The sequence below is a fragment of the Dryobates pubescens genome, chromosome 8 (assembly GCF_014839835.1).
Source record: "Dryobates pubescens isolate bDryPub1 chromosome 8, bDryPub1.pri, whole genome shotgun sequence".
NCBI lineage: Eukaryota > Metazoa > Chordata > Aves > Piciformes > Picidae > Dryobates > Dryobates pubescens.
The window spans coordinates 11,083,488-11,097,098 of NC_071619.1; the positions used below are offsets into that span (position 1 = coordinate 11,083,488).

At 50.0% G+C, this 13,611-nt stretch overlaps 2 protein-coding genes across 2 annotated transcripts; both read left to right on the forward strand.

Annotated features, from left to right (window-relative positions):
- The first annotated feature begins 360 nt into the window (after positions 1 to 360).
- CALHM1 (calcium homeostasis modulator 1) lies at positions 361 to 2,714 on the forward strand. Its single transcript, XM_009908211.2, has 2 exons — positions 361 to 909; positions 2,247 to 2,714. Exons 1-2 carry the CDS (start codon positions 361 to 363, stop codon positions 2,712 to 2,714), a joined length of 1,017 nt encoding a protein of 338 aa, XP_009906513.2.
- Positions 2,715 to 8,497: 5,783 nt separating this feature from the next.
- Positions 8,498 to 9,833, forward strand: CALHM2 (calcium homeostasis modulator family member 2). Its single transcript, XM_009908135.2, has 2 exons — positions 8,498 to 9,065; positions 9,149 to 9,833. Exons 1-2 carry the CDS (start codon positions 8,523 to 8,525, stop codon positions 9,563 to 9,565), a joined length of 960 nt encoding a protein of 319 aa, XP_009906437.2. The 5' UTR covers positions 8,498 to 8,522; the 3' UTR covers positions 9,566 to 9,833.
- The last annotated feature ends 3,778 nt before the right edge of the window (positions 9,834 to 13,611 follow it).

The window sequence follows — 13,611 nt, forward strand, 5'->3', positions numbered from 1 at the left end:
CACATTCATGGTAACTCCTGCACCCTGCATCCAAGAGGACTGGTGGATGGGAGACCACAGAAATGGGGAAGTGGAGAACAAAACCAGGTTTAGCAAATCAGAAACAATCCAGGTTCCACAGACCCAAAGATGAGCAGGAGGAAGCAAACTCTGAACTTTTGTAAGCAGCAAAATCAGCAGGAAAAACAAAAGGGGGGTTTAATTTCCTGCTTTAAATACTGAGGCTGAAAGAGTGCATGTTTGAAACAACTGCAGAGAGACTTGTGGATGCCCATCATTGAAGAGGGGGGGCTGAAAGAATGAAGTAAACTGAAGCCACAGCTTGGACCCTGGTGGGGGAAGGAATCACTTCAAAGGAAGATGGACAAGTTTCGGATGATCTTTCAGTTCCTCCAGTCCAACCAAGAGTCCTTCATGAATGGCATATGTGGAATCATGGCCCTCGCCAGTGCCCAGATGTACTCAGCCTTTGATTTCAACTGCCCCTGCCTGCCACACTACAACCTGGCCTATGGGCTGGGCATCCTCCTGGTGCCCCCTTTGATCTTGTTCCTGCTGGGCTTTGTGCTGAACAACAATGTCTCCATGCTGGCAGAGGAGTGGAGACGGCCTCAGGGCCACAGAGGGAAAGACCCTGCCGTCCTGCGCTACATGTTCTGCTCCATGGCACAGCGAGCCATGATCGCTCCAGTGGTCTGGGTCTCGGTGACACTGCTGGATGGTAAGTGTATCACTTGTGCCTTCTGCACCTCGGTGCCTGTTGAGACCCTGGGCAACACCAGCCACCCTGGCTTCTCCCAAGGGGAGATGAAGCGAGTCCTCGCCCGCATCCCTTGCAAGGAGATCTACGATGGACAGGAGCTCATTGCCAATGAAGTGGCTGTCAGGTACCTGCGCTGCATCTCGCAGGTAAGAGACACCGTGGCCATGCCCTCAGTGGTGGTCTCTGGTTAGGTGTTGCTAGCCTTAGGTCTTTTCTTGAGGGAATCTCTTCATTAAAATCAAGATGCAGGAGGAGAGACTGGCAATTTTTCAGGGCTGCCAGGTGTTCAGACTCAGCTCCAGGGAATTATGCCTCCAGTGTGGTGAGAAGACTGAAGCTTTAGGTCATCCTGATAATTAGGTTCCCTTTTCTGGGCAGCCTGGGGCTGCCAGGCAGCTGTATGCAGAGACTTAGTTAAAGCAAATTCAGAAGGGGCTGACATCAATGCCACCTGGTGGCTGGTGAGCTGTCGCCCCCCATAACCCACCAGTTGCCTGTGGCTGCTCTTGCTGCTTATTATAAAATATACAAGTGGCAGGCTGATAACCTTCTATGCCACTTGCCTCTGCCACTTGCATGGAAACAGTCAGTGTGTATATTAACCATCCCAGAGAACCACAAATGAAGAATTGCCAGTAATGGCTTCTCCTGTGCTTAATTATTTCCAAGTCCTCTGCTTCTGGCCATGTTGGAGACAGGATGGCCCAGCTCACTCTAGTCACTCGTGTACTTCTGTTTGAAAGCAGGAATTATTACAACCAGTTTAATAAAAATGGAGCCCCACGGACTTTTCCAAAGACACAAAGCAAATTTTCCTGGGTAGACCCCAATTACTAGCAGCTGGGAAGCACTGGGAGCTGTAATCCAAGAGGTGCCATGTAGATACCCACCTCCCAGGTGCTCTTTTAGGGAGCTGCATTTACAGCGTGGTTCACCCTCACAAGCTCTGCCTACACACTGGTGGCAGCCTGAGCTGAGCCAGTCCTGGCTTTACTCTCATCTCACTTTTCCTGTCAGACCCCATTAACAGGGGAGCCTGTCAACTCTGCTCACCCATGATAGATGTTACTAAATCCAACAGCCCAGGAAAAAGGTTAGACAGCTGCATTAACCCAGGGAGTATCTGGAACAACATTAGCTGCAAGTCAGAGAACACAGACTATGTTAGACTCAGGTGAGGCATGGTCATAGGGTAGGCAGCACCAAGAAAGGGCTGGGTGCAGGACTCAGGTGTTATTTATGGTCACTGCCTGTTGATGCCATACCCAGTGAGAAGCAGAGAGGTGCTGCCTATGTGGGTGCACTGAAGAAGATTTCAGGCTCTCCTTGTCCAGCTTTGCAGTGTAAATGCACCCAAATATCAAACAGCCCAAAGTGTATTCATAGCCTGGGGTGCTCCTGTCAGCTGGTGGGAAGTGCTAGGCACACCAAGTGCATTCTATGCCTGCCTGTGATGAGTCCAGTTCCCTCCTCATCCCTCCAGGCTCTGGGCTGGTGCTTTGTGCTGCTGATGACCACACTGGCTTTCTTGGTTAGATCGCTCCGGCCCTGCTTCACTCAAGCCGTCTTCCTGAAGAGCAGGTACTGGTCCCACTACATCGACATTGAGCGCAAGCTGTTCGATGAAACATGCGCGGAGCATGCCAGGAGCTTTGCCAGGGTCTGCATCCAGCAGTTCTTCGAGGGCATGAGCACAGACCTGGCGGCTGCTCGCTGCCACCCACCCAGGAAAACGCCTGCAGATGCTGGGGAAGCTGCCGAGAAGCTCTTGGGCATCACTGACCAGAGCACCATGAACTCAGTCCTCAAGAGCTGGCACAGATGCAAGCCCCCACTGCACCTCCACCAGCCTGCACTCCCCAGCAGCAATGGCTGGGCACAGCAAGAGAACTCCCCTGCACACTCCCCTGTGCCCCGAAGGGAGATGGCTGCCTACTACAGCCGGGTGTGAGGGGCCACAGGGCTGTGAAGAAGCAGAGCTGCTCTTCTGGGAGAGGGGCTGGCAGAGAGGGTGGCCAGGTGGGTGTCTGAGCCTGACAGAGGTGAGGCCCAGTGCCGTGAGGGCTGCAGGGGGACAGAAACCCAAATGGTTCACTGCTGCCAGTGCAATCCTATAGCACTGGTAATTCAAGCAACAAGTTTTGTGATGAGTTGCACAGCTACCCAAGGTCATGATGGACAAGCCCCAGAGATGCTGAAGGGCACAAGGTGGGAGCTGGACAGATGTGCCATGTGTCCCACAAAACCAAGCACCAGATTTGTATTGTTGCCAAGGCAGACACTACCAGATGTGCAAAATTTCCTTTCTTTTACCACCTGCTCAGCACTGGGTAGAAAGTGGGTTTAAGCAGTATTAAAAATCTCCTGGTTGGAAACAAGTTGGGGGTGCCCCTTTCTCATGTGAAACCCAAAAGGTCTCCCCATTACCCCTTCACACACTACATCCTCACAGACACATATAGCTTCCAGACCTAGAAAACCTTTAAAGTACATCTCACCCAAGCAACAATCTAATGAAGGGACATCCCATATTGCATTACACATGAGGGGAACAGCATGGTTCACGTCACAGGCCACAAATTTGCTGCAGGACAGTTTGTTCTTGCAGTTTTACCTAGATTCCTCCCTGACACACGTTAAGAACCCATCTGTGTGTTGGTTTAAAGAGTCAAATAAATAATTCAGGCTTCAAGCTTTGCTCTCAGGCACAAAGGCTTATAAAAGCTATTTACAAAAGCTGTTGGTGTTTCTTTATTTGAATGCAACAAAAAGGACTGAGAGGCCCCTGAGCCAAGCCCAGGGCTCTGAAGCCACATAAGTCAGTGTTCTGTGGGTGCTCAATGGCCAGTGCTAAGGCAGCCCTGGCCCTCAGAGAAGCTGGGGAGGTGCAGTTGAGCCTAAGCAATACCAAGTGCTGCCCATTTCCATAGAAACAGAGGATGACAAGATGCAGGCCCCTGAAGTGACTATGGAAATCGCAGCCTGGAAGAGTGTTCCCTGGTGGCCCTGATTTTATTATCAGCATGCAGAAGGAAAATCCCTTTTCCAGGGACAAGTTTTACTCCCTTTTGAAACGCTCATCCCCTTGAAATTTCTGCTGCTGCGTTCTTGTTCAAACAAACTCATTATGGCTGACTGGTAACTGAGGTGATTGCCGTTTGCATAAACCTTAATTACCAGTGTGTAACTGCACAGAGGCTGTGGGGAGAGAACAAAGGACCAAAAGGACGAGGAAATTCTCCAAGCTGCTGTTGAGAGTGCCTTAGCAAGCCCGTAGTCAAGGGCAGGCTGAATGTGGCTGACTCCCAGGACAAAGGAGCGTGACACAGATTTATCATTATCTTCACACCCTAAACTTTAATTAAGGCATCTGCCCAGAAATTAATAGGTACAAAACCTGATTTACAAAGCAAAGGAGATTAAAAGACACAGGCGGTTTCCACTCCTATTATTGGCAGTTCAGTGCTGTTAATGGCTCACTGAGAAAGGTGCGGTTGGAGTCCCCACAACGGTGAGCAGCACGCAGGGCTAGCAGGTTCCCCACAGCGGAGATATTAAGGTGCTAAAAAAAAATTAAAATAAAATAGGATACATCTGCAAAGAGAAGCTTTTGGACTTTTGAGATTTTTAGGAGCAGAGCTCTGCCTCCACTCAGCAGTTTCAGTAGCTGCAGAGAGTCCTCAGAATGCAGGCAGGCTCCTGTCTCTTTGGGGACACAGTTCATGGCCCTAGGGAGAAGATGCTTTGCTATGCAACTGGACATGGCCTCGGGAATTTCAGCTGGGCTGCAGTCCCGGTGCAAAGGCTGGTTAGCAGGAGTGCCCCAGGCACAGAGGGAGCCCCAGGGAATCCCAGCCAGTCCAGGAGGGAGGGGAGCCAGCCCCAGGCAGGCACAGAGGTGTGGGAGTGCCAAGGGGTGCGCTGCACCCAGATACTTGGGAGCTGCAAAAACCCATCTACGGAGCCCACATCTGGGAGTAAGGAGCACCGGGTCCAAAAATCCCGACTGAACTGCCAACTCTGGGCTGAGCCTAGCTTTGCTCCGGGCAGAGGGGAACGTGGGTGTTGCTGAAGATTTGCCTGTGCTGAAGACATCCTCTGGGGAGGGCTGAGTTTAACCTCACGGACATGGCGACAAGGAGGCTGGGAAAGGAGGACGGGGGCCTCTGGCTTCTGCAACAGGCTGGGTGGGGACTAATCAAGGGATAGATAGCAGAGGAGAGCGATGCAAGGAGAAAGTCAGATCTCCTCGTCTGCCTCGCAGCTGTCGTTCTGCAGAGGAAGCAGCGAGCGGAAAAGCAGAGTTGGACAGGAATGCACCGCGCTTGCCAGATCATGGGCTGTGCCCAGCCCCACACGCACGGCCAGCCCTCAGCACCCCTCACGGCAGCCCCGCTGCTCCATCTCGGGCGGCGGGCAGTGAAACCCGAGTGCACTGCAGAATTCACGATGGCTGGTTCCTGCTGCTGAAAATTCAGCCAGGCTGGTGTCTTCCCTGCTCAGCCGGCTCCCATGCACAAAAGCAATCATTCCTGCCCCTTTACGTGGGACCAAGGGTTTCGCCACACTGCCAAGGGTGGCTCTGGTCTCCTGAGCAATTGATCTGGGTCCCACCTGCATGACTACATCCCCTGGAGACCACGGGACTGTGTCCGTCCCACAGGCAGAGGGGCTCCAGCCTTTCCCCTTAGCACTCCAGCCACCCCCAAGCACTCGGCAAACCCCCGACTGTCCCAGTCGGCCCTTGCACAGCTGCATCAAGGGTCTGAAGAAGGCCGATGTGTTTTTTCCAGTGACTCATTCACAGTCTTTCCTCTTTTTTCTTTTTTTTTTTTTTAAAGGCACAGCCTCAGCCTTGCACCCAGCAGAAGCCAAACGCCTGCTCTTTGCCCCACCCAAAAGCACAGGGCCTGAGAACAACCTCCTCCCTCCTCCCAAAAGCCGACAGCAGCACATAGCAGACTGAAAAAGGAAGCCGCCAAACTCTAGAGGCTGTTTGCATCGGCTTTCACTTCGCCCATCAAGCTGGCCTCAGCTGCATCCCCACTTCTGCACAGCCCAGCGCAGCCAGAGCCTGAGTGGGAACTACACGAGGAGCAGAGGAGAGTCCAGAACTGGTTTCAACAACTTTCCCAGTAAGTGATTTCATTTTTTCTTGCTTTCCTGTATGCTTCACAGAAAGACTTCAACAGGGGCTAGTGAAAAATTATCTGCTGCAAAAAACTTTTCCCTTCCCCTCCTGCCCACCTTCCTCTGTCCCAGACAGGCACCATAACCTCCAAGGAGAGAAAGGGTAACCCCTCGAAGGTGGCATACTCCCCTTTGCCAGCTCTTCTTACTTTTGCTTTGCCAGCTGCTGGGCAGTCAGGAAGGTTGCAGGGCCTTGTTTATCAAGGCTGTTTACTGGTAACTAATAACAGGGGTTTGAGCTCCACGCACTAGATCAAGTTTGCCAGTCTAGCATATGGTTGCAAACACGGTGCACCACAAAGCGTGGCAGCCAGAGATGGAGGCCTGGCTCCCCATCCCTTCATGGAGGGAGTTTTGCATATGGAAATCTGGGAAGATCCAGGAAGACATTACAGGCTGCTTATGTTTGAATGCAGTGATATCACAGCGTGAGTTTAACGGGATTTGCATGGGTTAGAAACAACAAGGAACTGAGGCCAAATTTCTATCCCAGCTCCCCTCCATTGCGCCATGGAAGAGGGAGCTAAAACAGGATTGGGCAAGGCAGCAGATTAACCTTGCACAGCAGTAATTTACAGCATGGGACATGAGCAAGCCTTGTATAAGAGACCACAAAGATTAAGGTGCCTTTGTCTCCCCTGTGTAATGTCCCCACAGCCTTTTCCCTGCAGCTGGGGCTAGCCCTAGAAGCCCTGCTCTGTGCAAACTGGCTATGAAATGCCAGCATTAGGGCAGATTTTGGGGCAGTCTTGCTGTGGGTCAGGGCTCCCTGGGAGTCCCGGATGCTCAGCAATGCTTCCGGCATTGTGCAGGCTGCAAGAGACGGTTAGCTGCTTGCTGAGGTCCTTCCTGTCTCCATCAAACCCCAGTGACAGCAGTTTCCCTGAGGCCAGTGGGTTTTGTCACATGGGTGAGGGTTCTCAGAGCCAGCAAGATGCTTCAGGCTTCCTGAGATGAAACCTTGTGGGCATGTAGGGCAGATAGGAAGCCAACTACAAATTAACTAAATGCAGCTTGCAAGTGGCATGGGAGAATTGTGCAGGCTTTGAGAGATGGTTAGCTGCTTGCTGAGGTCCTTCCTGTCTCCATCAAACCCCAGTGACAGCAGTTTCCCTGAGGCCAGTGGGTTTTGCCACATGGGTGAGGGTTCCCAGGGCAAACAAGATGCTCTGGGCTTCCTGAGATGAAACCCTGTGGGGATGTGGGGCTGATAGGAAGCCAACTACAAATTAACGCCCCATCCCTGGAGGTGTTTAAGACCAGGCTGGATGAGGCTCTGGCCAGCCTGATGTAGTGTGGGGTTTCCCTGCCCATGGCAGGGGGGTTGGAACTAGATGATCCTTGTGGTCCCTTCCAACCCTGACTGATACTACTATGATAACTAAATGCAGCTTGCAAGTGGCATGGGAGAATGGGACCACATGCATGGATACACTCCCCAGTTATTTCCCTGTCCTTCAAAAAATTCAGGATACATGCTTTCCTTTGAGTTCCTGAAGTCCACACAGCCCAGTCCTATTTTTGGGGTAGGCATCCCAATGTAACTAGTACTGTACTGGGAGTAGGGGCTAGGGAAAGGGCACTGAAGCATGCAAATCAGTAGTTAAAAGGCTCAGGTTCAGGCCAGTAGTTAAAGGCTGAACCAGGACTGCGGCCCAAGACAGGGAGTACAGTTATGTCAGTCAGCCGTGGGAGAGAAGGAGTTCATCCTGCCACACCTAATCCCAGCAAAAACTACTTAATTGCTGGCCCAGCTCTATCAACATTTGGTGTTTGTATCCAGGGTCATCAAGATAAACTCTGCTTTCCCAGGAAGTAGCTTCTCTTGCTAGTAGCAACAGTCCCCCTCATCCCTGTCAATGGAGGCTGCTCCTGCCCCTTCCTCCTATGTCACATCTCTCTGCCCCCAAGCCTGCTGAGCCACACAGCACCTCTTTCTGCCTCCTTGGCATACCTTTACCTACTACTAAGTATTAACTCATCAGGTCTAAAGAGGGAGGTAAAATCCACACACAGCACCTCAAGGCGGTGTGGCAGCAGCATGCACGTGCCACCTGGGCTAGTGTGAGTCAGTGACAGGCCTGAGAACACATCCTAGTGCCAGTACTGTGGTCCAGTTCTCCCAGTAACACAGCGTCCTCCTTCGTTGTAGGCTTGGGAGATCGAGCGGCAGTGACGCTGACATAATCACCACTGCAGGAGGTGACTAAAACCAAAGAGAAGGGAAGACAATAAAGGTGCAAATGCCAGGGGCAGAAGCAGCTGTCCTGTTGGCAATCTTGGCTGTAGAGACATTTTTGGAGAGCATAGTCGGAAACAAATGACTGAAATCTCACACACTACTTAGGCTGAATCCCTCTTCGGCTCCTTTTGAGGTATCCCTGGTATCAGCAACGAGCTCCAGAGGCTGGGACAGCAGCGCGAAGGTGTCCTGCCCCTGGAGTAGTCACTTGCATATCAGCCAGCCCAAGGCCATTTCATACTCCATTGGTGTGACCCTCAGTGGCTGGAAGTGGACCAACACAGACCCCGACTGCAGTACACTACCTGCTGTTGCCCCTAGGACAAGATGGCTGCGCTCATCGCCGAGAACTTCCGCTTCCTCTCCTTGTTCTTCAAGAGCAAAGATGTAATGATCTTCAACGGTTTGGTGGCCCTGGGCACAGTGGGGAGTGAGGAGCTCTTCTCAGTCGTTGCCTTCCACTGCCCCTGCTCCCCTGCTCGCAACTACATCTATGGGCTGGCTGCTATTGGCGTCCCAGCCCTGGCCCTCTTCCTCATTGGCGTCATCTGGAACAACCACACCTGGAACCTGGTGGCCGAGTGCCACAAGCGTGGCGTCAAGAACTTCTCTGCTGCTGCCACCTTCCTCCTCTTTGGTTCCATCATGGGCCGGGCAGCTGTGGCACCCGTCACCTGGTCGGTCATCTCGCTGCTGCGTGGGGAAGCTTACATCTGCGCCCTCAGCGAGTTTGTTAAGCCGTCCTCCCTGGACAAGTTCCCAGCCGAGTCTGGGGCCGAAGTGTTGGCCAGGTTCCCCTGTAAAGACGTGCCAGCAAACCTCACCAAGTTCAGGGAGGAGGTGACGCGCAGGCTGAGATACGAGTCCCAGGTAGGCAGGCTGGGGAGAAAGCCACACAGAGTGTGTAAGAACACCTTGCCGTGTCCTAACACAGCCTCTCTCTTCTCTCTCAGCTTTTTGGCTGGCTGCTCATCGGCATCGTGGCAGTCCTGGTTTTCCTCACCAAGTGTCTGAAGCACTGCTGCTCTCCGCTGAGCTACCGCCAAGAGGCTTACTGGGCCCAGTACCGCTCCAGCGAGGACCAGCTCTTCCGACGCACAGCTGAGGTTCACTCCAGAATCCTGGCAGCCAAGAATGTGAAGCAGTTCTTTGGCTTTGTGGCCCTGAACAAGGAGGAGAAGGAGCTGGTGCAGGAGTTCCCAGTGGAGGGTGTCCAGCCAAGCCCCCAGTGGAATGCCATTACAGGTGTCTACATCTACCGGGAGAACAAGGGCTTCCCCCTCTACAGCCGGCTCCACAAGTGGGCCAAGGGAGTGGAAGGGAATGGGCCAAGCCCAGAAGCTCACGAAATGCTCTTTTTGGCTTCCTAAGACAGATGGGTACTGGATGCTGCTCCCCAGACCACCTGGTAGCCTACCAGTATTGGTGCACAGTTGAGGGATTCACTGGGAATATTCCTCCCAGCAGGATTATTTCTCTCAGTGGGTAAACAGAGATCAACAGCCTCAAGGCAGAGACTGATAAGCAACACACTGAACACCTGGGAAACCTCTCCCTCAGAGACAACTATCTCATTGCTGCTCCCAAATATACAAGGGAAATAAATCATCCTATGATCCTATGGTTTAGTGTAGACCCTTCAGTGCTGGGTCGAAGGTTGGGCTGGATGATCTTTGAGGTCTCTTCCAACTGGATGTTTTCTGTGATAATAAAGAGCAAATGCACACCTTACCTCCAGGCTGCCAGTGCATCCTGCCATCTAATGCACCAGCAGACACCTTGGAGAGCAAGAGGTAGGCATGACATTTCTAACCATGACTCCTGCAGTCCCACCTGTCTCCTCAGTGGTAGTGTTAGCCCCAGTCATCACACACACCTGCTTGTTTTACTGACAGTGGTATCTTCTTATGCAGTTGTGTGGCACCTGTTATGCAGGCAGGTCTCAGAGCACTTTATAGAACTCACAGCACAGGGAATAGAGGGAAGTAGTGGGTAAATTCCTGTGGCAAAGCAGATACAATAGCACCTGGGAAGAATAGGTCAGTAATACATCATCCCACTAAATAACTGAGAGACTAAGTCAGGAAGAATCATCAATTCTCCTGGTATTCAGGACACCCTGTAATTACTAAGTTGGGATTTGGGTAGGACACCAAATTCCCTTTTTTCTTACTGAAGTGCATGGCAATTTCTAATGAGCTCAAATGGTCACAACCATGAGTTTATAAAACCAGAAGATGGTGATGGTACCATCAGCTGAAGAGCTTTTGGGTGAGGTAGTTCAATGGAGGAGGAAGGGAAGCAGTATCCACAGTGAGCTACATGATTGCTTGCAGCTCACTGCACTTCTCATCCAACCACTGGATGAGAGTTTTGCTTGTTTGGGTTGCAAGTTGCAACAAAACTTCAACCAGAATTAGTTTTACATATATGTGTATATATATGTGCATATATATATATATATATATATATATTATATACTATGATTGTAGTCAGTTAGCTCTATTAATGGAGATTCTTTCTTGGAGGGAAAGGGGAAAACAAAGTTGTCAGCCAAAAAAACCACATTATGTGCATCCCTCTGCTGCAATGGGACTACAACCCTGAAGTGACAAGTATGGAATGCAGGGAACAGGCCTCTCCCTACCCTTTTACCACTGAATGTTCTTACACTCTTCCCACTACCTTAAGCAGTTCCTGCAGCAGGTGGTCTCTTTTATATACCTGGCCACAGTCTGGGAAAGCAAAGCCAGAAAGGTGTAAAATTACTGCTCTCACCATGATGTTGTGTTGACTATAGAGACAAGGCTGCTATTCTGGCACTGCAGTCCCTTTTCTCCTGAGGGTCAGCTCCATGTACCCAACATTGTTTCAAGAGTTGGCAGAACAATGAAGTTTGGGTTTCCTGCTTGTGCCATTTCTTCACAGGTTCAACTTCCTCCTACACTGTGCCACTTACCAAAAAGCCTTAAAGTGACTCAAATCCACAGATCTCAGAGGGGCTTACGCACAAGGAGATTTGAAATATATTATTAAATGAGAGTTATTTTTCAATTGCCTTCTGAGTTAGTTGGTTTTTTTTGGGGGGGGGAGGGGGCAGGGCATGGAGGGCACAAAAGGCATACTTTAGCATTCTCTTTGATCTCAAGGATTGGAAAGTTACTTTTTCTTGCTGTTAAACATTCAGATCCTCTCCTATTCAGATGGACTCAGAATACGAAGTTCAAAAGTACTGACAGATACTTCAAGTTAGTAACGCAGCTTTTTAGCTATTCTTGCAGTGAGTAGTACAAATCTTGTACACCAGGACACACAACTGCAGCAAAGGACAGACAACCTATTCAGAAAGTTTTTACAAACACATCCCCTTGCAAGAAAGAGCTGGAGGGTAGTACTCCCTCGCATGAAGAGGCTGAACACTGCTTATTGGGCCAGGCATCCCAGGATCCCTTTTCAGCTTCTTTACACATTTGCCTTGCATTTGTGGGAAGGCTTGGCTCCCAGCCTCACCATCAACTAATCTGCAGGAATGATCAGATGCAAGTTAAATGAAATTGCATTAACTTGAGATGAAAGACATTTCATTTGCATTTCTTCTCCTCGGCCCTCCAGTGTGAACTCACTGACACACATGCCACCCCCGCGCGCAGGTCAGAAGATGCAAGGTAACTTGCTGAAACAAAGCACTGTAGCTCTTACTTCCTTTACTTCCCTTGCCTTCCTCCTTGATACTACCTGTTTCATTCAACCACCTCCACTTCAGTTCTTTCTTCTCCCCTTACCTCCTTTGAAGGAAAGGGACAAAACACACAATGTTTGGAAATGGGTTTGTTTACCCTAAGAATAAACCATGAGCACAAACCAGCTTTTGCTCCGTTTATTTCCCTTCTCCATTACTCCAGCCACTTTCCATGTGCTGGGGTGGGACAGGGGCTTGTCCAGCTTGTCTGTTTACTCTCTTCTGTTGGAGGGGCATATTTGAGTGGACAGCTGACAGTGAGAGGCAGAACAAGTTAATGCATCCAGAAATACTTGTTTGCGATTTGTATGGATGGATTTTATCATTTGCTTCCTCTCCTCTGCCACCCTGACAGCCCTGGGCTTCTGGACCTTGTAAAGCTCATCAGCACCCTCATAAATGTCCCTGCTTATGGCTCCACAAACAGAAGCAACCAGGTAGGCTTCTCATTGAAACACTAAGAGGGAAACACCAAGAGCTGCCTGTCTTCGTGGCATGCCAGATCTTGCAGACGGTGAGCTCACACTCTGCTTTTCCTCCAGAGGCCAAAACCAACCCCATCACTGAGCAGTCTACACGATGCCAATTAAAGCACACTTCCCAGCAGCAAGACGGGTTCAAACCAGGCTCTTCTAGCATGAAGAATTGCACACAGGTCTTTCATTTTTCCTGCTGACTGCTGTAAAGACTATAATAGCCCCAGCAATCACGAAGAAACAATACCTCAAAGGGATCTTGGTCTCTATTACAATGCTTATTTATGTATTCTATTATGTAACAAACTAATCCAAAAGAAAAAGCCACCATTGGTGCAGCTGTGTCCTCAAAAAAATACAGCAGCTGCTACTGGATGTTGCAAGCAGACAGCTCCACTAGAAGTACATTAAGCAAAATCAAGAGTACAGTGCCCTGCTGTCCCTGGGAGCAAGAAGTGAAATGATTTGTTTCTGGATCCAACAGACTTGAGAATGAATTAAATGTTGAATCCTTCAGCAGAAGAGCTGGGTTCTGCAGCGCTCTGGGTTTGAGTTCCAAGTCCTTGCAAAGAGTAAGCCTCAAGTTTGGTGTTTCAAATATGGCCACCCACTCACATGTCTGCACTGGATAATCATTTCCCTTGCCTTCAGTTCTTCATCTGTAGAACACATGAATGACCACATCCACAGCTTATTGGAGAGTTACAAGAATATGCATCATAAGGCACCAGCAGTAGTGATGGAGCCTACCTAAGCACCCATGATAACTGGATTTCTCCAAGCAGAAGGTTAGACTGGGATGACTTTTCTTCAGCATAGAAAAGAACCACTTTTTTTTTCTTTGACTTCACTGACTTCTTTGGAACCAGGCTTTTCTTAGGGGTGCCCAGTGAAAGGACAAGAGCAAATGGGCACAAACTGAAACACAAGAAATTCCTTTCAAATGCAAGAAAACACTTCTTTTTAAAAAAGATTTATTTTTCCCTGCTGCTGTAAATGTGTTCAAATACTGGAACAGGTTGCAAAGAGAAGTTGCAGAATCCTTGGAGAAATCAAAATCAAACCTGGATGTGGAGCTGAATAACCTAGTCTGACTGACCCCTGCTTTGAGACAAGTGCTCCTTTCCAACCTCAACTGTGCTACAATTCTGTGTTGCTTTGCCAATTTCTAGGAGCACAAAGGCACTTGAGAAATCTTTCA

Bases quoted from the DNA above. Each gene is read 5' to 3' on its own strand.
- CALHM1 (XM_009908211.2), top strand. From the start codon at position 361: ATGGACAAGTTTCGGATGATCTTTCAGTTCCTCCAGTCCAACCAAGAG. The intron at 910-2,246 runs GTAAGAGACACC...TCATCCCTCCAG, and splicing joins ACCTGCGCTGCATCTCGCAG to GCTCTGGGCTGGTGCTTTGT.
- CALHM2 (XM_009908135.2), top strand. From the start codon at position 8,523: ATGGCTGCGCTCATCGCCGAGAACTTCCGCTTCCTCTCCTTGTTCTTC. The intron at 9,066-9,148 runs GTAGGCAGGCTG...CTTCTCTCTCAG, and splicing joins GGCTGAGATACGAGTCCCAG to CTTTTTGGCTGGCTGCTCAT.